We start from the raw sequence: 23497 nt of genomic DNA on the forward strand, positions 1-23497 counted from the left end.
AAACGCAATAGCAATTAAATTATAAGGTAATTAAAACAAAGAGGCATGCAGTTTTTTTTTACATTTTTGTTGCATTTTTCGGGTATAGTCCCTTTCGTGGCAACGCCTCTTAAGCGGCTTTTCGTCGTTTTTTCACATTAATTTATATAAGTTATTTCGGGTTAGGTTTCTCAGGGGCTAGAAATAAAGGAAAAGCTACTGAGAAAATACAATGAAACGCCCCTTAAAGGGCGTTGCCAAGAAAGGGACTATACCCCATTTTCTGATGATTTGACAATATTAAATATTTGATGTAAGTGATGGCACACAATACTAAAAAATATTGATATTTACCATAACAATATGCCATTTTAAATATCTTAATTTCCTAAGTATAGAGCAGATTTTTTGCCAAAAAATATTTATTTTAAGTAGTATATTTATTTGTATATTTTAAGTGCTATAATGTTTGTATATGTTAACATAAATTAAGATCATTTCTATGTGTCGTACAAAAAGTTTCAAGAATTATCATTTTTTATCTCAACTAAAGTATGAAGCTTTAAATTTCAGGGATAAGGATATAGCACAAGAAAAAAAATATATTGCCATTCTAAAAATATTTCTGTTTTATATTGTTATATATACTTTTCTTTTGGCCATTGGAAAATGTTTTTTTTTATTTGCATTAAGAAGCAAAACTAGATTTTTTCCCTCAATAACTATTGTTTGGGATTAAAAAATATAATTCTTATTTCGTCACAGAGCATATCCTTATCCCTGAGTGTGTGAAACCCACACACACAACTTATAGCTATAAATCCAAACTTTTTAGAACATTTTACACCCATAAAAAATGTACAATGCACAATAATTTTACATTTTTTAATACACAGTATGTAATCATAATTTTTGTGTGTCTTACAGTTTTAGTTAAAATGCAATTAAGCTGTTGTTAATTTTTAAAAATTTAAAGAAAATTTTGATAAAATGTCTTTTTTCCTTGATTAAAGAATGACGATCCAAATAACTTCATCATTTTGGTATGGTTTTGATTATTAGAGAAGAAAAGTTAATTGGTCTCTGTTGACAAAAACTGTAGTACATCATTACAACAGGAAAAACATGGATAAACATGGTATTTCAAAAGTAGTGCCTTTGTAAAAACTTTGTTAGCAGCATTTCAATTGAGCATCCACTACTTCTGATACCCTGCTTATGATTTCATATCACTCTATGCTATATTACTAAAGAAGTTGACAATGGGAATTGAACAATAATAAATGTAAAATTATGTTAGTTATCACCCTTTCGGGAATAAGAAAACCTGTATTCTTAGACAGAAAACTCTAAACTTTTCTATAAAACTGTATACTTTTCTGTTTCTAAAATATAGAATTTCAAACTCAACTTCCTTTAGATAATAGCACATTGTGTCATATACATGAAATTTATATAACTAACTATTTTGATTGTTTTATGTTCAATCTTAGTTTTAGATTGTCGGTGTTTATACAAGATAGCAAACATTACTTACAAGCATAATTTAGCTAAAACTATTGTAGCAAAAAACCTGGTTTTGCATTAAAAAATGTTATTTATAATCTAAATATAAAGCTTAAAAGTTTGCTATCTTGTTCAAACATCTTGGATTGTCAATTTTTAGGTTGGATGTACAATAAAATATCTGCATGATAGATTATTGTTTTTTTTTCATTATAATTTTCTAAATAAAATATGTCTAATTTAAAGCATTTTCAAGAAAATTAGGTATATGCACCTTTACATTTCAAAGATTTAAATTCTATTGAAAAAAAAATATTTTTTGTCAAAAATAATTTACTTTAAATCTTAATTTTAACAGCATTACACTACATATTTATTTACATTTATGTTTAGATATGTTCATTGGGTTTAAAAAAAAAATATGATGGTCAAAATCATTTTTAAAATAAAAAAATTGAAACAAATTTTCAAATTTCATAAATTTAAAAAATATCACTAACAAAGTTTAAAACATAAATATTTGACTGTTTGAACTAAAAAATTGATTATAGATTTATTTTCAATTGTAGTAGCAAATTAAATAATAGTTGTTTTTTAAAGAAAATTTGAGCTTTATAATTTTCACAAACTCAAAGTAAATTTAAATTTAACTTCACAGTTTTATCAATGTAATTTTCAATGTTCTCAATTTTAAAAACATCATCAAACCTACCTATGTGGGTAGGTAAGATGGAATGTAATCATTTAAAACAGCATAATCCTCAATAATTCTGGTAGCCTAGCCCATGTCATAGCTGGCAATGAACCAGTAGTGGAGGTTGAAGATGATAAAGAAGCTTGGGAAAATGACTATGCTCACCAAGTCTATCCATCTTGGGTGTTCTGCAAGGTACGCCAACCGGGCCTTAGATAACAAATGAAAATATAAATAATGTCTTTTTTTTCAGTTAAGATTTATTATGACATGAGCATTTCTTTACTACATTCCTCATTTGATGGCTCAAGTAAGTAATCTTTCTCTAATTTTCATATTATTCAATAATTCAAACAATTGAAATTTTAATGTTTTTGTAGCTGCATTATTTTTGGATTTAGTTTTGTAATTTGTAAAAAAAAGTTACCTTGAATGATGGTTTAACATTTCCATTTTCTCCATTTTCATAGGTATACACCGTCTCACCTGGTTTTGTTTCTCCTCTGCAAACAAAAAACATTATTAAGATGTTTATTTGGTCTGTTAGTTACAAAAGTAGTTAGATTTTGGGCTAATTAATGCATAAAATAAAAAAAATGGTTAAGATACCAAAAACTTAAAATAGGCAGACATGTATAATACTTTTAGCTAGAACTATTTCAAAAATAAAAACATAAATAACAATAATAGACAAAAAGGACAGACGCACAGACATCCTACTACTTTGGCATACAACTAACCACACTAAAGGATAATTGCAATTATTGTCTAATATAGTTTGCAAATCAAATTAGAACATTCAAAGAAAAATAGCCAAGATATTTTACAGACACACAGGCAATATTTTTAAAAACATTTTTATGTTTTGTTTTTGATAGTAATATACATATAATAATCAAACTTTCAATTCCCTACCTAATAGTAATGATAGATAGAACACAAGCATATTCAATGATAGCACTGAAGATGCTGAAGATACAGGTCATGATAAACTGATCAATAGCATTCAACCTCGATGAAGCAGCTGACGGCGCATTGGATCTGAAAAAAAAAGACTATGAATCCAACCAAATTGAAAAAAAGCTACATATTTGAGTATTTAACAATGTCATTGTCACTATTCCTATGGAATCTTAACCCTTACAGCTCGGGCCCCAATTCCCACCTTAATAGATCGGGGGGGGGGCTCCAAGAGCCCCCCCCCCCCTCTATCTCGGCTCCTGTTACAGATAAAGACGTAAACTTTTTTTCTGGTGGTTCATGTGTATTTTTAGAGAAAATTACTTTTTCTAGTCATAGCGGCCAGGCCGCTCCTTAGCCGCTTTTTAGCGGCCAGCCGCTAAATTTTAAAACAGCTGTAGAGCGGCCAATTTTGCAGCTAGGTTGACCAAATTTTAGGACGAACTAAAATTTTTCATAACAAAAAAATTACTTTTTCTGATCATCGCCGAAAAACGGCAAATAACGGAAACCGCCATTTTCGGCCGTCACGGCGGTAAAACGGCGGTTGGCGGCGCCAATTAATATTTTTATCAGTTTGATGTTGCTCAAGGATTTACCAAAAAAAATTATAGGTCTCTAGCTGTAATAGAAGCCACGATATTCATGATATATGTCTGTAGTAAAAGCCGGACAAAAATCGGCCATAAAGTCGGTCAGAGAGCGGTCAAACGGGCATAACACAACTTTTCTCAGAAGGTCATTGATATCTAAGTATTCACCAAAAAATTTTACGTTTCTCCTTATACACAAAAGTCATAATGTAGAAATTAAGATTTATTTAGAATTTTTTTTCTAATTTTTGTGCTACCCAACCGACTTTAACCGGACACCACGACCGACACAGACCAGATATCCTAATAAAATCAACTCTTGCCGACGTATAATTACTAAACTTAAAAAGTCATGAAGTCACAGCACTCCATCTTACCTACAAAAAAAATGAGATTGAAAAAACTAGAGAGGGGGGGGGAGCTCTTGGAGCCCCCCCCCCCCCCCCGATCTGTAAGGGTTAACGAATACACATAGGACAATCAAGAATAAAAGATATTTATTCCAATGATGACGTTTAAAATTACATTTAAACCCTCTCTTTGAAATGTTTTTAGATATTTAGAAAAGTTTCTTGTTAATATTTCCATGACCACTGAGTATCTGTTACATAACTCATTTTGTCCGTCCATGATATTTATGTACTACTTAAAGATGTTATCGTTCTTGTTTTTTGTTCTTTGTTTTTGCAATTTATGTTATGAATTATAAAGTTATTTAAATTTGAAAAGGTTAGCTCAATCATCTTAAACTAAACAAAGTATAATTTTTTTTGCAAAAAGTTGTTTAAAAGAGGATGTTTGAAAGAATCCAATAGTTTGCCTTTAGAGCATTAACAACCCCCCGCCCCCCATATATTCCTTCAAATATAAGATTTAATTTACTTGAAGTATGGGGGGAGGGATAAAAATTTCACAAGAAAAAAACAATTTTGCACTCAATTTTTCGGTCAAACAAATGTAAAAGAAATGTAGCCTGCAATCTTTATTAAATCACGTCTGGGCTTTACTTATAGGACTAAGGCCAAAGATTGATCTTACTGAAGAATAAGGGGGTGTAAATCAGAAAGAGAGGGGACAATGGGGTGTTATATTACACTAGTCACCAAAGTTTTATCATAATGTTTTTTTTATATTCGTTGGCTTAACAACTTTAGGAAATTTTCACTGAATTTTGATTGGTTGGTTTATTAAGTTAAATGTTCAAACATTTTAACCACTAATTTTACTCTACTGAATTGTCATCGGAATAATACACGGCAGCGATGTTGAAAAGAGACTATCCAAGGAAAAACACACAGCTCAATTTGTAGGAATATATTTCGATTAAATCACATCTAATCCTTGTCAACCTGCACAAAATTAACCATATTTCATATATTTATAGTAAAATCAGATATATATTTTGAAAAGATTGTCATCATTGGGGATGTAAACAATTTATCAAACATTGTCTTATCCCTTTAGATCCCTGGGTGTAAATACGTTTTAAAATGCTGTTATTAAGTCCCTCTCTAGATGGGGTAAAGTAAATTACCTCTAATAGGAAAAAATAAGATTTTTCCGGATGTTTAAGTTTTGAAGAAAACATATACAAACATTATAATTTCCATAATAAACTGTTATATACTAAATATTATACAAACATGGATGACAACATCCATAAGCAGCAAAGCACAAAATCTATTGTGAAATAGACAAACGGACAAAGTGAGTTATAGAGCAGATTATCTGTTATTATAACAAAGAAAAGAAAAAGAGATAATATGCAAAAACTTTAAATCACGAAACTTAAAAAAAGGTTATCAATTTGAAAGTTTAAAAATAAATGCGACTAAAACGCTAGTCCGACCGCTATGGATGTTTTATACTTATGCTCCATATTTATCGGAATAGTGAAAAGATTTTTCAGCCTTCTATCTTTTACAGGAGCCGAGAAAATCAGTTGTGAAAAGAAAAGCGGATAAAAAGCTGCTTTAAAACAGTCCGACCGCTAAGGATGTTTTATACTTAATAATGCTCCATTTTAATGGAAATGTTGACAAGAAGTTTTAGGAACTCACGTTTCCCTCAAAACGTTTCAGACATACATACAAACGGACATTTCAAATCATAGAGTAGCTTTGCTAATAATAAAAATATATAAAAAGTAGTGAAGTTTTATTCAAGACTATTAGGCCTAAAAGAGTTTTTTTTAGTTAATATTAAAGTAAAGTATAATCAAAAATCTAAAGGAATCATCAATAGATTTAACCTAATTTTGGATGTCCAGTATAGCTTCAAGACCGATTAATTTCAGACATACTAAAAAATCATGTATAGCATCGTATTTTTAATACATTTTTCCACGAAAATTAAAATCATAAAGTTTATTCCAGTTTTAATCTTTTATACTTTAATTACTTTAATATCCACGAAAAACTGTCTATGATACGATGCGATAAATAACTATAATCAATTGTCTTGAAAAAATAAAGAGAATCCTTAATATTAAAATACTTATAAATTCTGGCAGGCATAAAGTTCTGTTTAAGTTGAGGATTAGGGTAACAAAAATTTTAAATTAAGAAAACAAAAATTTAGTTCAGAAACTTATTTAGAAGTAAAGTTTAAAAATGTCCTTACAATTGGGATAATAAAATTGTGCTATTTTCCCCCCAAAAATATATATAAATCCGCCAATATAAAAAGAATGAAGGAACAACCAGGCCATATTATTGGTTAGAAAGCGTACAGATTTTGGTAAAAAGGAATTTTTTTTTTCATTTTAGTCTATTGTGCACTAGTAAAATATAGGTTTTTTAGTCAAAAAGAAGAATACTCTGGAAATTCGACCTGATATCAATTATTTATACCTATATAGAGGGCCCCACGTCTTTGTTTAAATCATAAGTGCATAGCCTAAAAAATAAACTGCATTCGAACTTGAGTATATTTTTTTCTTGGAAAAAGGTATAAATTCATGTTTTTAACATAAGTAATTTATAAAAAAAAAATCCACGAGTCAAAAAATGAAAAATCCGGGAAGCTTATTAGTAATAAAATTCATACTGTGATTGTGTGATTGATTCATTAATATCAAACTACCATATTTTGCAATAGATCATTTAAAAGCTCGAAAAATAATTTGTGTAGCTTGTTGAAGAAGACAAGAATTGCCAAGATATAGTGAAAATTAAGCTTGTAAAATCTGGTGCAAAGGAAGGCTTAGATTTTATAAATCTGAAGGAACCAACCTGTCTTTGTAATTATTGTAAAACATATTTGTAATTATGAATTATAAATTTAAAGTGATGTGTTTATTAAAAGTGAAACTTTTCTATAATTAGGGTCGGTCCGTCCAGAGCTTTTTCCCGTTAATTTAGACATGTTAGAATTGTCTTATCGATTTCAAACTTTCCATGGTGATTCCTGTAGTAGTTTAGCTTTGGTAGGTATAACTTAGAAGCCGTAGCAACTGTAATGTTGTTACCAGAATGTCCTTACGTCAAGATTTTCAACAAATTTACTCAATTTTGTTTCAACTTTTAGACATTTATATATATTATGATTATTCTGTAAGTGTTAATGTTTGTTTGTCCTAGTGACCTATTCCAGTATGAGGATCTGAATTGCTTTTATAATTTAGTTGAAATCTTCATATACTTTGAAATTTTTTTTAAAATTTTAAATGCCATCTTAGTTTATTAAATGTATTTCTATACAAAACAAATATTATTGTGGATTTAAAAGAACTCTGGTAAGCCGAGCGTACTCGGCCCACGGGGTAACGAGTTCGGATTCAACGGGCCCTAGCCTTTAAGTATTCTACCAAACAAACAAGCAGGATTCAATCATACAGAATTATATATTTAAACTGAATAATATTTACAAGTTATGTTTACTATATATATACAACAAAAATATGACAATAGTTAGGTTTGAAGGGGGTGTGGGGCGCTAGGGCTTAGCGCCCAACGGTAGACAGGCTGTGGGGGCAGCGGTGGTAAAAGGGGAGGCAGTGCCTCCCGATTATATAAGTGCATGATGGACTCGTGATAGTTGCATGTTCAAGTCCCCTCCCCACATTTAGGCAGGCTTAGTTTGACCGCCGGGTGCGGGGTTAACAGCGGTCATGAGATGGATAGTGATATAATAGGATTAGTGCGGTGGGTTTGTTATCATAAGTCACAGCGAAGCAACTCTGCATTGGGCCTGTCCGTATGGGTGTCGTATTACCACAACCTCCCCTTCAAGGGTTGCGTGGCTCTTGAGACACCAGGCCTTGAACCTGGGGATACGACAGCCGGCTCATGCGCCGGACAGGCAGTTCCTGGGGCACAGCTCGATGGAGGACAGCTCGGGCTACACAGGCTCCTCGGGACACTCGTTGCTCGGTCTGACTGTGATTGGTGATCAGCATTGTCAGCTCCTGGTTGGCTTCTAGGCGTGGGTTGGCCACGGCCAGGCCTCGCCGCTGGAAATTTTGCCTCGTCTGCAGGATCAGTTCTGTCTCGGCTGGTAACTGGACACGGAGGCCTAGGCAGATTCTGGTGGTTCCTAAGGGTGGAATGGTGATGGCAAAGGGCGCATAGAACTCCATGGGGGCGCCTGCTTGATTCAGGTTGCTTGGCCTCCTAGCTCCTACCCGGATGGGGATGGCTGTCATCAGCAGGGGGCACATGGCTTCTTCTTCTTCTTCTGGGGCGGCTTCTTCCATCGCAGTGGCTGGCTCTTCTCCTACAGGTCCGCTGCTGGCTGGCAGGTTCTCCATGTCTGCGTCAGGGTTCCAGATAGCATCTCTGAGTGGCTCTGGAGCAGGCGGCGGCGGCGGTGGTTCGTTGGGTTGCTCCTGCAGGTTTTCCTCCACTGGGTCACGATCTTGGCCGCTAGGCTGTGGGGCGGCTGCGGCTGGCTGGTGCACTGGGAACTCTCCTGGGTTGCTAGCTGCGGGCGCCGCCGCTCCAACTGGCAGCTCGGTGGCATCCTCGTCGCCGTCCACGTCAACTTGGATGTCCTCTGGGATCTGGTGGGCAGTCACATCTCCAGTGTATTTGCGCAGTCGGCCTACATGCGCGGTAACTTCTGAGATCCTGGCTACTGGAGAGGCAGGTTTGATGAAATAATGGACTTCTGTAGCTTTCCTCACTACTTTCCAGGGGCCAGTCCATCTCTTGGTAATCTTGGCTGCCTTTCCTGGCACCAGGCGAGGGGCCAGGTACCAGACCAAGTCTCCAACCTCATACTTGGCCGTGCCTTCGTAAGCTGCCGCGCTCCTCCTGATGGCTCCCTCCTCCTTCTGCTGGATGGCATCATAAACTGCATAGTAGCGCTGCAACAGAGCTTGGACGTTGGCTGGAACTGAAGCATATTCGGTCTCTGGCAGCCGTAGCACCATGTCCACCGGAAGTTTGGCCTCTCTCCCAAAGAAGGCCAGGAACGGGGTCACACCAGTGGACCTACAGGCCTTGGTGTTGTAGGCAAAGGCGATGGCAGGCAGGTGGGGCTCCCAGTTGTTATCGTCTCTGTCTAGGAACAGGCGCATGCCTGTGTTGAGCGTCCTATGAAACCTCTCCACTCGGTTGGACTGCGGATTGTAGGGTGGTGGATGTGTCAGGCCAATCTCAAGCCGGGAGGCCAGTTCCTGGAATACCTGGCCGGTAAATTCCATTCCATTGTCGGAATGGATCTTCAGGGGGCATCCGAACGTGGCCAGGTGGCGGTGCAACAGGGCTTCAGCCACCGTGAGGGTGCGCTTGTTGGGGATGGCGTAGAGGCTGACAAACCGGCTAAATCCATCTTGGCAGGTGAGGATGTAGCGGTTCCCAGCTGGAGTCTCTGGCAGTGGCCCCACCAGGTCGATGAATAGGACTTGCTGTGGATACCCCTGGCGGGAGGGCACGTGGATCCCCTGCTTCAGCCTCTCCTTGGTAACTTTCTGGACACACTCAGGGCAGGTTTGTACCATCAGGCGGACGTCACGGGCTAGGTTGGGCCACCAGAAGTGCATGGCAACGCGGGCGATAGTTGCGTCCATCCCAAAGTGCCCAGCCATGGGGGTCCCATGGGCTAGAAAGAACGCATCCTGCTGGAGGGCCGAAGGCAGCAGGTATCTTGTCCTCTCTCCCGTCAGAGTCTGGTCAGTGGTGGTGAGGCAGCCATGCTCGTCAAGGCCCAGGGCTGAGAAGCGGCTGGCGTACTGCTGCTCGTCTCGTTCCTTGCCACGCAGCTCAGCCTTGGTTGGGGCCTTGCCATCAGCCACCCATTGGCGGACACGGAGCAGGAGGGGGTCCTGTGTCTGGGCTTCCAATACTCTAGCTGAATCCAGTCGGGCGGCAGGAGGCCGGCTAGCTGCGGGCTCCCCTAGCTGGGCCAGGTTGTGGATATACTCAGCCTGCTCTGCTAATTCTTCGGCGCTAGCCGTTGGCATGTTGGCATCTTCCCGGCGGCTGAGGGCGTCGGCGTTGGTATTCTGGGTGCCAGGCCTGTGGCAGACGGTAAAGTCTAAGGCCGCTAGCTCCTCCTGCCAGCGGGCCACCATCCCTGTGGATGTGTTCAGTGATTTCATTTGTAGCAGGGCAGAGGAATCAGTGTTGATCTGGAAGCTGCGGTAGGACAAGATGCCGTGGAATTTTCGGATCCCATAGATAATGGCGGCCATCTCTCCCTTCCAGGACGGGTAGCGCGTCTCAGGGTCGGTTGTCTTGCGCCCCACGGCGGCAATCAGCCTCTCCTTGCCCTCTTGGCATTGACTCAGTATGGCAGAGATGGCGCGGCTGCTGAAATCTGTGGTGAGCTGGAACACTGCTGGTAAATCAAACCTGGGCGGCGCTCGGATGGGGGCCTGTCGGAACTTGTCCTTGAGTTGCAGCAGCTGGGCTTCCATCTCAGGCGTCCAGGTTAGGGCCTTGGCCGTCTTCTGCCGATTCATCTCGTAGGTGAGGTCTGCATACTCTGGGATGAACAGGCGGTAGTATCCAAAGAAGCCCAGCAACGCCAGCAAATCCTTGGGGGTGCTAGGGGCTGGCCAGTCCAAGATGCGGTCAATATAGTCCTCTTGCATGGCTATCCCCTCTCGGCTGAGGGTGTGACCCAGATAATCCACCTTGGACCGGAACAACTTGGTCTTGGCTGGCTTGAGGCGGATCCCTCCCCTGCGGTGGGCTTCCAAGACCTCTCGGAGCCTGGCCAGGTGGGCCCAGGTATCCTGGTGGAAGGTCAGGACGTCGTCAAGGTATGACTGGAGGTTGGCTGTGCCTAGTGGGTTTAGGACCCCTGCAATAAACCTGGAATAGACAGACGGTGCCGTAGCCAGGCCAAAGGGCATCCTTTTCCATTGATACAAGCCCCTGGGGGTGGTGAAGGCGGTGCAGGGCCGGCTATCCTCAGACACACGGATGGTGTAGTATGCGGCCACCGCGTCTAGAGCACTGTAGACACGGTGCCCGCCAGCTCGTTCCACCAATTGCTGGATCCTAGGCAGGGGGTAGCTGTCCAGCTCCAGACACTTGTTGAGGGCCCTGTAGTCGACGGCCCAGCGGGTGCTCCCGTCCTTCTTCTTGATGGGCACCAGGGGGCTGCTCCAGGCGGAGTCCGACGGCTCTATGACTCCTTCCTGCAGCCAAGTGTCCAGTTGTTTCTCCAGTTCAGCCTCTTGCCGCGGGTTCAGATCCCTAAATCTCTGGCGGATCGGCTGGGTCCCTGGCTTGAGGCGCAGCTGCAATTCAACCACATCTGTGCAGCCGGGGGTAGAATTAGAGAAGACGTCCCTGTACTCTGACAACGTAGTCCAGACCTCCTTCTTGAGCAAGGGGTCCTTGCGTAGGAACTCATTGTCTTCCATCTCCAAGGCCTCCCACAACTCTTGCATGTCTATAGGCTCAGCAGGTTCTTGGACCGAATGGAGACGCGGGGGAGGCGTATCAGAAACTTCCAGAATGTCAGGTTTGACCAGCTCCCCTGCCACTGGGAGGCCAGCATCCAGCAAGAGGGGCACCTCCCCCTCATTGACCACCAGTACTCTAAACACAGTGGCAGAGCCAGGCCTGTGGGCATACAGGCCCTCTGGAATAACAAGGTCCTCCCCAAACCTCTGTTCTGGGGCAGCTAGTTGAATGGCATCCTTGGTGCGATGGCCTACTAGCTCAACAGGGACTGCCATAACCCCGCGGCCAGGCAGGACCACCCGCTTGGCTGTGCGGAGCTGGGGTGGTTGACCGTCAGTTGGAGTGACAGCGCTCAGCCTATACGTGGCTGGTGAGGGGTCAGCCTTGGCTCCGGGACCCACCGGCCGCGACTTGACGGGCTCGGCTTCTGGAGAGGCTGACGTGTCGGAGCCAGGCTTGGCTCCGGGGGCGTCCGGCCACGATTTGACGGGCTCGGCGCTGGGAGAGGCCAAAATGCTGGGTCCAGCTTTGGCTCCGTGGGCGTCCGGCCGCGACTTGACGGGCACGGCGCCGGGAGAGGCTGGGGCCTGAGAGTTGAGTGTGGCTCCGGGTACATCAGACCGCGACTTGACGGGTCTGGACTCGGGCTTGGCTGGTGGACTGGCTGGAGGTCCCAGGTAGAGGGGGCCAGGTGGACACGGCTGGCCGTTGATAAAAATGTCGGAAGAGAAGATGGGTTCTGGAGGGCTGGCAATCTCAGGAAACGTTGTTGGCAGGCTCTCCCTTGGCACCTTGGGCACTGGGGGCAACCCCATGGCTAGCAGGTTAGCGCCCTTGTGTGCGTTGAGCTCAGCGTCCACCCAGTGTGTGCCTTTCTCAACCACACGCGGCTGCTCAGGCAGGGGGGCTGGCAGAGGCCCCTCATAGCTTAGCTCTCTCTCGGCTGTCTCCCGGTCAATGGGGACGCCACGGAGTGGGATAAACTCCCCACGCGCCCACAAGCAAGGTGGTTGCATGTCGAAACAGAGCCTAGTTCCGAACTCCTTGAGAAAATACCCACCCAAGTTCAGAGGGTGGGAGAGGTTTCGGACCACAGTCACGTGGTATAGATGGAGTATAAGAGTGTGTGAAACTGCCATATATAACTCTTTTAATTTTCCAATTACCTGGAGGGGCTGGCCTTCCTCATTAGCAGTCAGGATCTGGGTGTTGTCCGGAATCAACATGCGTTGCACGCCCATCGCGTGCATGAGGTGCTCAGAAATTACAGCGGACCCTGGTACACGGTTGCCAGAATCAACCATGGCATCAACCTGTACATGCTGGGCAGGGTCAGGAGTAGGAAACCTCACCCTGATATGGCAGGGGAAGTGGAGGTCCTGCCCTTGAGACAAGGGGGCCTCTCGTTCGGCTGGGGTTGGCAGAAACTTTGGTGGTGGCCGCACCGCAGCTATGGTGGTATCGCTTACCATGGTGGCTTAGACTGTAGCTTCGAATCACTAGAGCTTATTAATTATCACTTGGTCAACAATTTTATATTTATTTTTATCACTTGGTTGACTTTTTATACACAATGATGTGTTGTTATCACTAGGAGCTCTAGGTGTGATTCTGGAAGCACTGGCAGCAGGGAATGTCCGTCCTGCAAGGTTCAGAGGGGTGACGGCGGTAGGGAATGACCCGTCCTACAGCGCCGCTGGTTCGAATCCCGACAAATGGCGGCAGGGAATGGCCCGTCCTACAGCGCCTCGGGTTCGAATCCTGGGAGACAGCGGCAGGGAATGTCCCGTCCTGCCGTGCCTGTGGCTCAAAATCTGCTATCCGTCGCAGTGGTAGGGCTTACTTGTGTGCTGAAGCTTCGCAGCCACACATTGCCTTCTTAGGGAGACCAGCACACAGCTGTCTGTCTCGTAGGTTTGGCCTGGGTGTCCTGGGGCTTGTCCCAGCTACACTTGCCAATTTAGACTCAGTTTTGTAGCCGTCTGAGCTAAATTATCCGGTTGCCGTGGCTGCGCACCTAGCGCTACTCCTACACGACACGGACAAAGCGTCTTAACTGGCGCTTTTAGCAGGCTAAATCTGCTTGCCGTAGGCCAGAGGCCCACATATTGCGTTCAAAATGATGGAAATTCGACCTAAAAAGGCCGTCTCACGGGTCAGTTGGCTTCTCAGTTGGCGGCTGATTGTCCCCTTACTTGCCAAAGGGTCCAATCAGAGGTAGAATAGGCTAGTTCTGTAAGGCTCGATTGAAACACGCTGACACCAAGTTCTGGTAAGCCGAGCGTACTCGGCCCACGGGGTAACGAGTTCGGATTCAACGGGCCCTAGCCTTTAAGTATTCTACCAAACAAACAAGCAGGATTCAATCATACAGAATTATATATTTAAACTGAATAATATTTACAAGTTATGTTTACTATATATATACAACAAAAATATGACAATAGTTAGGTTTGAAGGGGGTGTGGGGCGCTAGGGCTTAGCGCCCGACGGTAGACAGGCTGTGGGGGCAGCGGTGGTAAAAGGGGAGGCAGTGCCTCCCGATTATATAAGTGCATGATGGACTCGTGATAGTTGCATGTTCAAGTCCCCTCCCCACATTTAGGCAGGCTTAGTTTGACCGCCGGGTGCGGGGTTAACAGCGGTCATGAGATGGATAGTGATATAATAGGATTAGTGCGGTGGGTTTGTTATCATAAGTCACAGCGAAGCAACTCTGCATTGGGCCTGTCCGTATGGGTGTCGTATTACCACAGAACTTCATATAAAATAAATGAATAAAACTTGTTGAAATGATGTTAGATTTTTGGAAAATAGAGGGTTTTATTAGGTATAAAATATAAAAAATATGAAAAAAATTAGGCTATGCACTTATGATTTAAATAAAGACGTGGGGCTCTCTATTTAGGTATAAATAAATGATAACAGGTCGAATTTCCTGAGTATTCATCTTTTTGGCTAAAAAACCTACATTTTACTAGTGTGTGAGTCAACTAAAATAGTCACATTTCTTAGGATAAAGCCTGCTTGGGTAAATTATTTATATCGTGTAAAAATTTTCTTCTTTTTTAAAAGGACTAATTATGGGGCAGTCTAACTATATAGATCTATTATTTATATTTTACAAAATGTGTATAATGCAAATTATGATTAATTAAGAATAGTTATTTCTCACATCGTATTATAAATGGCTTTCCGCGTTTATAGAATGTACAATTATGAGACTAAAATTAGTTTTTTTAGCCCCGAGGTGCCGAAGGCACCGGCTAAAAAGACTGGTTTTAATCTTATGATTGTACATTTTTATATTCGTAGAAAGCTGGATATTATACGATGCTAGACATAGTTTTTTTCGTATGGATGAGAACCGGTTCCTATCCACCGGATTCGAATGAATACGAGAAATTCTTTTAAAATGTTGAATATTTCATGGGTTACAAACTATGAGCAAAACGGCCAGACAACAAAATAGATAATTTGTAAGAGCCAACACTCGATGACTTGTAAATAATAGACTAAAACTACCATAGAAACAAGAAGGGTCGAGGCAGATTAAACCAGAATAAACAATAGACAGACAGACAGATGGACATATAAACTAATACACAGTCAAACTAGCATCTTAATTCTTTCCATATAGATAAAACAAAAAAATGCTCTAATTTATTTGAATTATAGGAACACTATAGTTAGTATTTAGTTTATAATTTTAAACCTTTGAATGAGATAATTAATTAAGTCTTGGCTAAGTAATTACAACACATTAGAACTAGACTAATTGAAAGCAAATTTATATAACAACTGAACTAATTATTATATTTTAGGGAAGCTCTACATAAGTCTTGGTAAGGTGAGGAATGGTTTTAGGCTATTTGTCAGTCTCCTACTTTCCCTATCAAATATAAAACCCCTAGATGCTATAGGTGAAGCCGCTAGTAACACATGTAACAATATGGATTGAAGATTAATTCTATCCCATCTCAAAGAAACTCGGAATCAAATCTTATATTGACATAAATACGATAATAATAATAATATATTATGTATCATATTTCTATGGTTGATGTGCATATAAATATATGTCGATAAAAATGAATAGTTGTATCATTTGTCCACATATCATGTTACTTTTATGTATAACAATATTGGAATAAATAAGTCAATATTTCATCAATATGGTATTCCATTTTTCAATGTGAAATATAGCTAGGATATTTGTAATAACTTTTAATTTTCTAATAAAAAATTATACATTAACTAGAATATAATGTTTTACTTTACTAAATATTATGAATGTTTAAATAAAAGGCCAGTCGTGAAAAACTAGCGGCTGCCTCCCTAGAGACAGCGTAAAGTGGCACAAAAAAATTAACGTCATACAATAAAGTTGACCAATGGTAAAACTAGCCTATCATTGGTTATTTTGCCACTTTACTCTAGGCACTATGTAAAAAAAATGTGGGAGGGCAGAAAAAAATCTTTAACCACCTAAAGACTTAGATTTTTAAAAATAGACAAAAACCATCCAGGGACCTACGCGAAGATAACTGAAAGGAAAAACTAAATGGCTTGTATTTTTTTGCCATGTAAAAAATGAATAAAAAAGTAATGTAAGCAGCTCTCTGTGCCTATATAAATATGACATTAAACAATACAAATAACTAATTAGAAAAAATACAAACTAAATTACCAATGGCAGGCCAGTATGATGTCATTTTTTAGACCCTATATATAGTTTTTTTGAAGTGTAACAATATTTCTTCTATTACCCTATCACTTCTATACCTGAAAAAATGTCTAATTCCAATTGGGACTAACCCAAAGTTGCAGAGGAGGTAATATTTCAAATCCTGTGGAAATACTTGTCTCAAATTATAATTGAAGGCATGAAATATGGTTCTTTGTTCTGTACGCAGGGAGAGGGGGGGGGGTCATTGGGGACTAGATATTACACTGGACACCATGGAAACTGTCCCAATTTTGTATAACTTTTGCGGAACATGTTCCAGTTACGTCATATTTTTCTTTCCCGAAAAAGGGAAGAGGGAAAGAAAAAAAAGGGAAGGGGGGAAGAAAAAAGAAATGGGAGAAAAGGGGGTTTTCCCCATCTCTTTTGAAGAGATTTTCTTCCCCTCTTCTCTTTTTCGGGAAAGAAAAATATGACGTAACTGGAACATGTTCAGCAAAAGTTATACAAAATTGGGACAGTTTCCATGGTGTCATTACACTGGTACCCAAAGTTTTATCACAGCATTATTTTATTTGATTGTTCAGAAACTTTGGGTACTTTTATTGAATTTTTATTGGTTGGTTCTAAATAAAAGTGTCAAAACTTTTTTACCAATAATTTTGATTTAAAGAGGTAGTTATGGAATAGTCATCAATTTATCATTCATTGTCATATCCCTTAAGATACCTGATTCTGCAGATAATGTTCAGGGAAAATAGGGATAGGTAAATAGACGAACATAAAACACATCAATTTAATAATTTATATTTTAGGCCTTTTAAATTTCAATAGCTTTGTTAAAGTCCAAACTAAATTTTTAAATGAAATTTTAAGGTTGTTTTTGGCAGTTATAAAAACCGATTACTTATTAGATCTAATTTGAAGCACCTTATAGTGCCTAATAATAAATGACGTCATACAGTACAAATGACCATTAACAGGCCAGTATACATTTCAATTCACAATGGTAAATGTATACTTGCCTATCATTTGGTCATTTGTATTGTATGACGTCATTTTTTATTAGGCACTATGAGATGCTACAATTAACTTCTTTAAAAAATCACGAAAACCTATAATAAAACAAAAATGCCTGACTATAGATAAATTGCATTGGAGAAATTATTTATGAATATTGCATTTAAAATATAGAACCAGGCTACTACGTTTCCTTACATATTGTAAAGAATGAAATATCTGTATATTGAACTAGGCTACTACAAACATTCATATTGCAAAGAATAAAATATATACATATAGAACCAGGCTACTACAAACATTCATATTGCAAAGAATAAAATATTTGAATATTGAACCAGGCTACTACGTTTCCTTACATATTGTAAAGAATAAAATATCTGTATATTGAACCAGGCTAATACAAACATTCATAATGCAAATAATAAAATATCTGTATATTGAACCTAGCTACTACAAACATTCATATTGCAGAAGGAAAATTTAGAATTTAAGTTGATGGTTCATAATGAAAACAATTTTGCGTTGCATTTTAATTTCTTAATCAAACTGCATATTTCCTTAGTTTTCATTTTGATTTTAAAGCGCACCTACTCTACAACTACGATATTTTAGTAAATATGCACGTTTTTCAGACGTTAGAATAAAAATAAATTTCTTTTTTAATCTTTATATTGACAATATTTTAAATTTGTTATTTGTCTCTTCTGCCGTTCTGCAGTCATAATGCTAAAGTGACTTGAATTTTATAACTAAACCTTTAATGGAATATTTTAAAAATTGTTTTTTAAAAGGTCACAGCAAATGACATGATGACGTAAAAAATCATTATTACTCTCGTTTTCTCTTTATTTCATTTAATCTCTTTTTAGTACATTAATAAGCAAATTCTTAATTATGTTTGGAAATTTGGACGAAATCATTTTACTCCCTTTTCTCTCTATTTTTGTTAAATATTTCTCTTTTTACTTTTTATTTACCATGTATGTATTTTGTTTACAATTCTATCAACTTTGTTAATTTTTGACGTAATTATTATTGGTTGTTACAAGAGAAGTATGTATCAGAGAGATAGGGGAAAATGGTCTGTTAATTACATTAGTCCTCAAAGTTTTACAACAATGTTTTCTTATTCGTTAGCTTAACAACATTGTAGACTTTTACGGAATTTTGATTGGTTGGTTTATCACATTGAGTGTTCAAACGTTTCAACCACTAATTTTAATCTTCAGAAGGAATATTTTCGTGTTATCATTTGATATGCACATCAATTAATCGGCCAACCTAATCCTTGTAGAACCATGAGTATGTAAGCCTAATTAAGATATAAAAACCACTCAATATACTATTTTAAAGAAAACCAATACTTATGTATTCTATAAATGCAACTAACCTGTCTTGGTACACTTTTTTAGTTTTTTCCCTACAAAATTTATTAATATTTTTTAGAAAAAATGTAACACTTCTTCTTCCGACACGGTTATTGTAGGAAGATTTTTCTATCATATCTACAAAAAAGTAATGAAACTTTACCAATATCACAGAAAAAGATTCCTTTGCACATACATACATATATGGTTAGGAATATTAATAGCTTTTTTCATCATTTCTTTAGCTTTGTTAGAACAACCAAATACTCTTGTGACTTTTTGTGTTTACAAATGTGCACTATAATTATTGGAAAAGGGTAATAGAGTGTTTCTGCATTACAAATTTTGTTTATTAAAGCTAAATGTACAATGTTTTATTCTCCTTCTATAAAAAGAAGTTAGATTTTATTGTCTTAAGCCTAAGATATAAATAATGAATCAATTAGGTAAGCTTAAAATAGGTTATGCGATGGTTGTTAAGACATTTTATTTCAGATTTAAGTCTTTGGATGGTTTAATGCTATTTTTCAATGCCCTCTCTGTCCCTTAGAATACAGGGTCCCTTGATGCAAGGTGCGTAGCCGCTAGTTTATTAGAAAAAAAAAGAATTGGTAGTCTGATTGTCAAAATTATAAAATAACCACAACTTTCAAGAAATAACCTTTTTCAGTTTTTAAGAAACTTCGGAGAAATAGGTTTTCCATTCAACAGAAAAAAAAGAGCTTTTCTTCCAAGGAAATTCTAACAATTTTGTACATATCACCTTCATTCTAGCTAAAAAAGCTTCAATCTTCCAATAAAAATCAAAGTTTGAAAAATTGCTTTTGCAATAGTTGGGCTATCTGTCGTACAACTTTGGGAATTTGGGAAAAAATGGGTAATTAATTTTCAGTTGATCGTCATATTACCAATTTCTGAGGACAGTTAAACGACAACATATTAATAAAAATTCACACCATTACAAATCCTTTATTATAAAGTAGTAGGTTTATTTTTGTCTGTAGCTTAAGATTTCAACAACTATTGAACTGAACTGGGTGTTCTTTATTTCAAGTAAGATTTATATAGCTCCCGCGATGGTTTTAGGCTATTTATTTTCGGATTTAAGTCTTGGGATGGCTTTAAGCTAAACCAGACCACCTAGATGATAGGGGCGTAGCCGCTAGTATCTTAATAAAACAATAATATCTTTAAAAAATAGAGAAAAAATAACATACATAATTTGTGTAGAAAGGAAACATTAGTTTTATGCTGAATGTTTTGTTCTTCTTGGAAGGATTAGAAAAGTTGAGTTTGGTTTTAGCACTAATACAGGTAGGTTCCCTGCAAGTAACGATTGAACAACACAACAGTAATCCAACCCACGCCCCAAACTCAATGAATAGATACAAGACAATAATTTTATTAGAATATTTAGTTTTTGTTTTAATATACTTTATTGTTAAGAACATTTGCTATGTCCTTTTTAACCCTTCTTGGAATCTTTCCCCTTTCTTTAGTGATGGATAATACGTAAGAAAAGTAGATGTTATAAGTAATCTACCGGTGAATAGAGGGAAATTGCCTAAACTAATACATCTATATCAAATGCAAAAAGTATGAGGCAAAAGCTAGAAAGTATGGGGGTTTCCCTTAAAGTGCATAGTCGACACAGAACTCACCCTTGTTTTTTTCAAATAAACTTGAATAAGTGAAGAGTTAGTTTTTCGTTGGTTTGTTTATCAATTTAGGCTAGGTTATATTTTCTACTGAGTAGTCCCGCAAGGTTTGGGCCCCCTGGGAAAATAAGCTATTTATTTCAAAAATATTGGAGTGGGGTTCAGTGCACGATAGGCACTTATAAGGAAAGTCCCAAAAGTTAAAAGTACAAAAGTTAACTATGATAAAAAATAAGGAATCATATAAAGCAACTATTAGTTAATCTAATTCACTTTAGTGGAGTTTATCATTCCAAGCTAAATAATATCTTAATTATTTGTTACAAGAAAAATAAAGGTTTTAAATATTGAATTAAATTAGTTAAATACCAATTATCTACAAAACCTGTAACTGGAAAAAAATCATCTAAAGACGCAATCCTGAAATGACATAAAAAGCAAACAAAAATACTCTTCCTATTTTTATACGTTTTGAACATCTAATGTCAAAGTACAAGATATACCATTGTTAATGAATTTGCATCAAACACGTTACTATAAATTTTAGTTTTATGAAAAGAGCGCTAATAAGGGATGCTAAGAACTAAAGAAAACGCATAGTGTGCTAAAAAAAATCCATGGATCTTAGGGGAAAAAACAATGGCCAATAAATTAATATACATCCTAATGATGCTACACAAAATTACCCATTCTTTAGCGTAAAATTAGTGGTTTAAACGTTTGTACAGTCAAATTAATAAACAAACCAATTAAAAATTCACTAAAGTCACCAAAGTTGTCCCCTCTCTCTGAAAAAAAAGCCAGGGAAAGATCGAGGTGCAGATTTTTTAGCGTTTTGTGACTTGACGACAAATCAATTTTCATTTATATTTCTATGCTTAAATTTTGTCTATAATATTGCCGTTTAATTAATTGTATTGAGGAAAGAAAGAGATGTATATTTATTTTGGTATTTATTGACTTTTTTCTTCCTAGAAAATGTTAAGTTTCTGCAAAACAAAGAAACAACCTGAAATCAGATTCAGACTTATGAAAAATTAAAAGGATGTTTTTGTGTGTGTATGTTTTTACAGAAAGGACTGGAAAAAAAACGAAGTTTTCATAGTTCCAGAATTTATTAAAACTATTTTAGGGGGAGGGTACTACAATAACCCGCCCAAGATAATTGCCCCATAAAATAAAATAACCCCAACATTTTTTTTTCTTTTTAACTTTTTTAATAGTTTTCTTTAAATTAACAGTAATAACATTACAGTAAATTATTGAACAGCAATAATTTTAAAAAAAATATTAAGTCAAATTTAGGTATAGATATTATGAGGTGAATCTAAAAGAAGATCTTTCACTGTTTTGATTGGACAACCATGGTGTGAAGATTTCTCTATTGGCCATGAAATTCCCCAGAGGCTGAGACATGGAATACAATATATCTACACATATGTACATATATGTACACAAGAATACAGGGTGTCCACAATACTTTTGCCATATTTTTTCTCTCCAGAAAACACTGTTTTTTTTATCTCATCAAGTACATAGATAAAGAAGGCAATAAAAATAAATTCATACTGGTAATTACAAATACATATCATTGCAAAATTGAATTATGTTGTATTTTTTTTTGTAGGACATCCTGTATTCCAGGTATAGAATATAGATAAGTTAGTAAAGTTTTCAGATAATACGGCTAAAATAAATTATCTTCATCCAATTTTTCTTCTGAAAAATTAAACTTATTTCATGAGCTTTAAAAATCTTAACTTCAAGTTTATATACTATCCTTATTATAAAGAAACAGGATGTATGTCTGTGTTTTTGTGTGTTTGTACCGAAGGATCTCGCTAACCGCTGAACCTATTGGGTTCTTCTTAACAGGGTAGCCTCTCATTGGTACCGGGAAGGTTTATAACTATTTTGGGGGAGATTACCCTCCCAAGATAAATCATCAAAAATAATAAAGCAACAAAATCGCCGCCAGATTCAACACTAAAAATATGTTTTACTTATTTGCGAGTTTTGGTTGATGTCGCGCCAAGTTATTAAAAGCAAAGTATTTCTATAATTAATTAAATGTAGCCTCCGTCCGTCCGTACGTAACAGTTAGCTCGTTTCTTTAGGCATGATAAAATTGTCCTATTGAAATAAAACTTTAGATGATTTTATTTACAGCATTAGTCTATACATGACGTAATGTATGTATTTTATCAATACATAGCGGCTTCACCCATAGTACTAGGAGATCTATATTCGAAAGAATATAGAAGAGCAGAAAAAATAGCCCAAAACCATAATACCCAGACTTATTAATACAAAATGGCCTAAAACCGTTTCAGAATCTTTAAGAAGCTTAACAGTAAAGGAGAACCATATTGATTCATAGATTAGCGAGATCCTTTGCTACTGACACAAAAAAGCTTGCTACTTTATACAATAGAATAATGTATGTATTTTGTCAATAATATAAGTAAAGTATTACTAATACTATTGTGTAACACTTAATATTAGATTATAAAACACTAGCGACTTCAGCCCTAGCCTCTAGGGGCTTTGCCCCAAGAGGTATAATTACATCTTTTATAACCTGGAAATCCCCCACTCCACCACTAATTAAAATAATTTTTAAAAAAATTTGTCGGGGAATTTTTTGTTTTTGGGGGGGTTGGGGGTGTTCCACCCCTCAAGAAAATAGCCTAAAACCGCCACAGGACCAGCAGGTATATTCCCTGAAGAGTAGACTTCGATAGGTTCAGTGGTTACCGAGATTCTAAGGGGCAGACAGACAGACAGACAGACGGACAGACAGACATCGTTCTACTTTGTATTATAGATAAAAAAAATTGATAAGATTTTTTTTGTTTTTGGGGGGTTAGGGGTGTCCCACCCCCCAAGAAAATAGCCTAAAACCACCACAGGATCAGTAGGTATATTCCCTGAAGAATAGAATCCGATCGGTTCAGTGGTTACCGAGATCCTAAGGGACAAACGGACAGACAGACGGACAGACAGACAGACAGACGGACAGACATCATTCTACTTGCTATTATAGATACAGGGACACTCCTACTAAAGATTTAAAAAAAAAAAGATAAATAGCTAAAGACAATTTTTCTAAGATCATGGTCAGTTCGTAAAGGATATATCTTTTAGATATAAGGATAGAACTTTAGC

The 23497-nt window shown here is 37.8% G+C and overlaps 1 protein-coding gene across 2 annotated transcripts in view; it reads right to left on the bottom strand.

Annotated features, from left to right (window-relative positions):
- Positions 1–555: 555 nt before the first annotated feature.
- LOC145303693 (gamma-aminobutyric acid receptor subunit alpha-2-like) overlaps positions 556–23497 on the bottom strand; it is a 64993-nt gene continuing 42051 nt past the window's right edge. For both annotated transcript variants that reach the window (XM_080145295.1, XM_080145296.1), the window contains exons 16-18: positions 3095–3220; positions 2607–2682; positions 556–2389 (exon numbers count right to left, since the gene is read on the bottom strand). In XM_080145295.1, coding sequence (XP_080001421.1) covers positions 2264–2389; positions 2607–2682; positions 3095–3220 — 328 coding nt within the window. In that variant the 3' untranslated portion in view covers positions 556–2263. The remainder of the gene's footprint in view (positions 2390–2606; positions 2683–3094; positions 3221–23497) is intronic.

This window comes from Acartia tonsa, chromosome 13 (assembly GCF_053477335.1).
Source record: "Acartia tonsa isolate MP-2025a chromosome 13, ASM5347733v1, whole genome shotgun sequence".
Lineage (NCBI taxonomy): Eukaryota > Metazoa > Arthropoda > Copepoda > Calanoida > Acartiidae > Acartia > Acartia tonsa.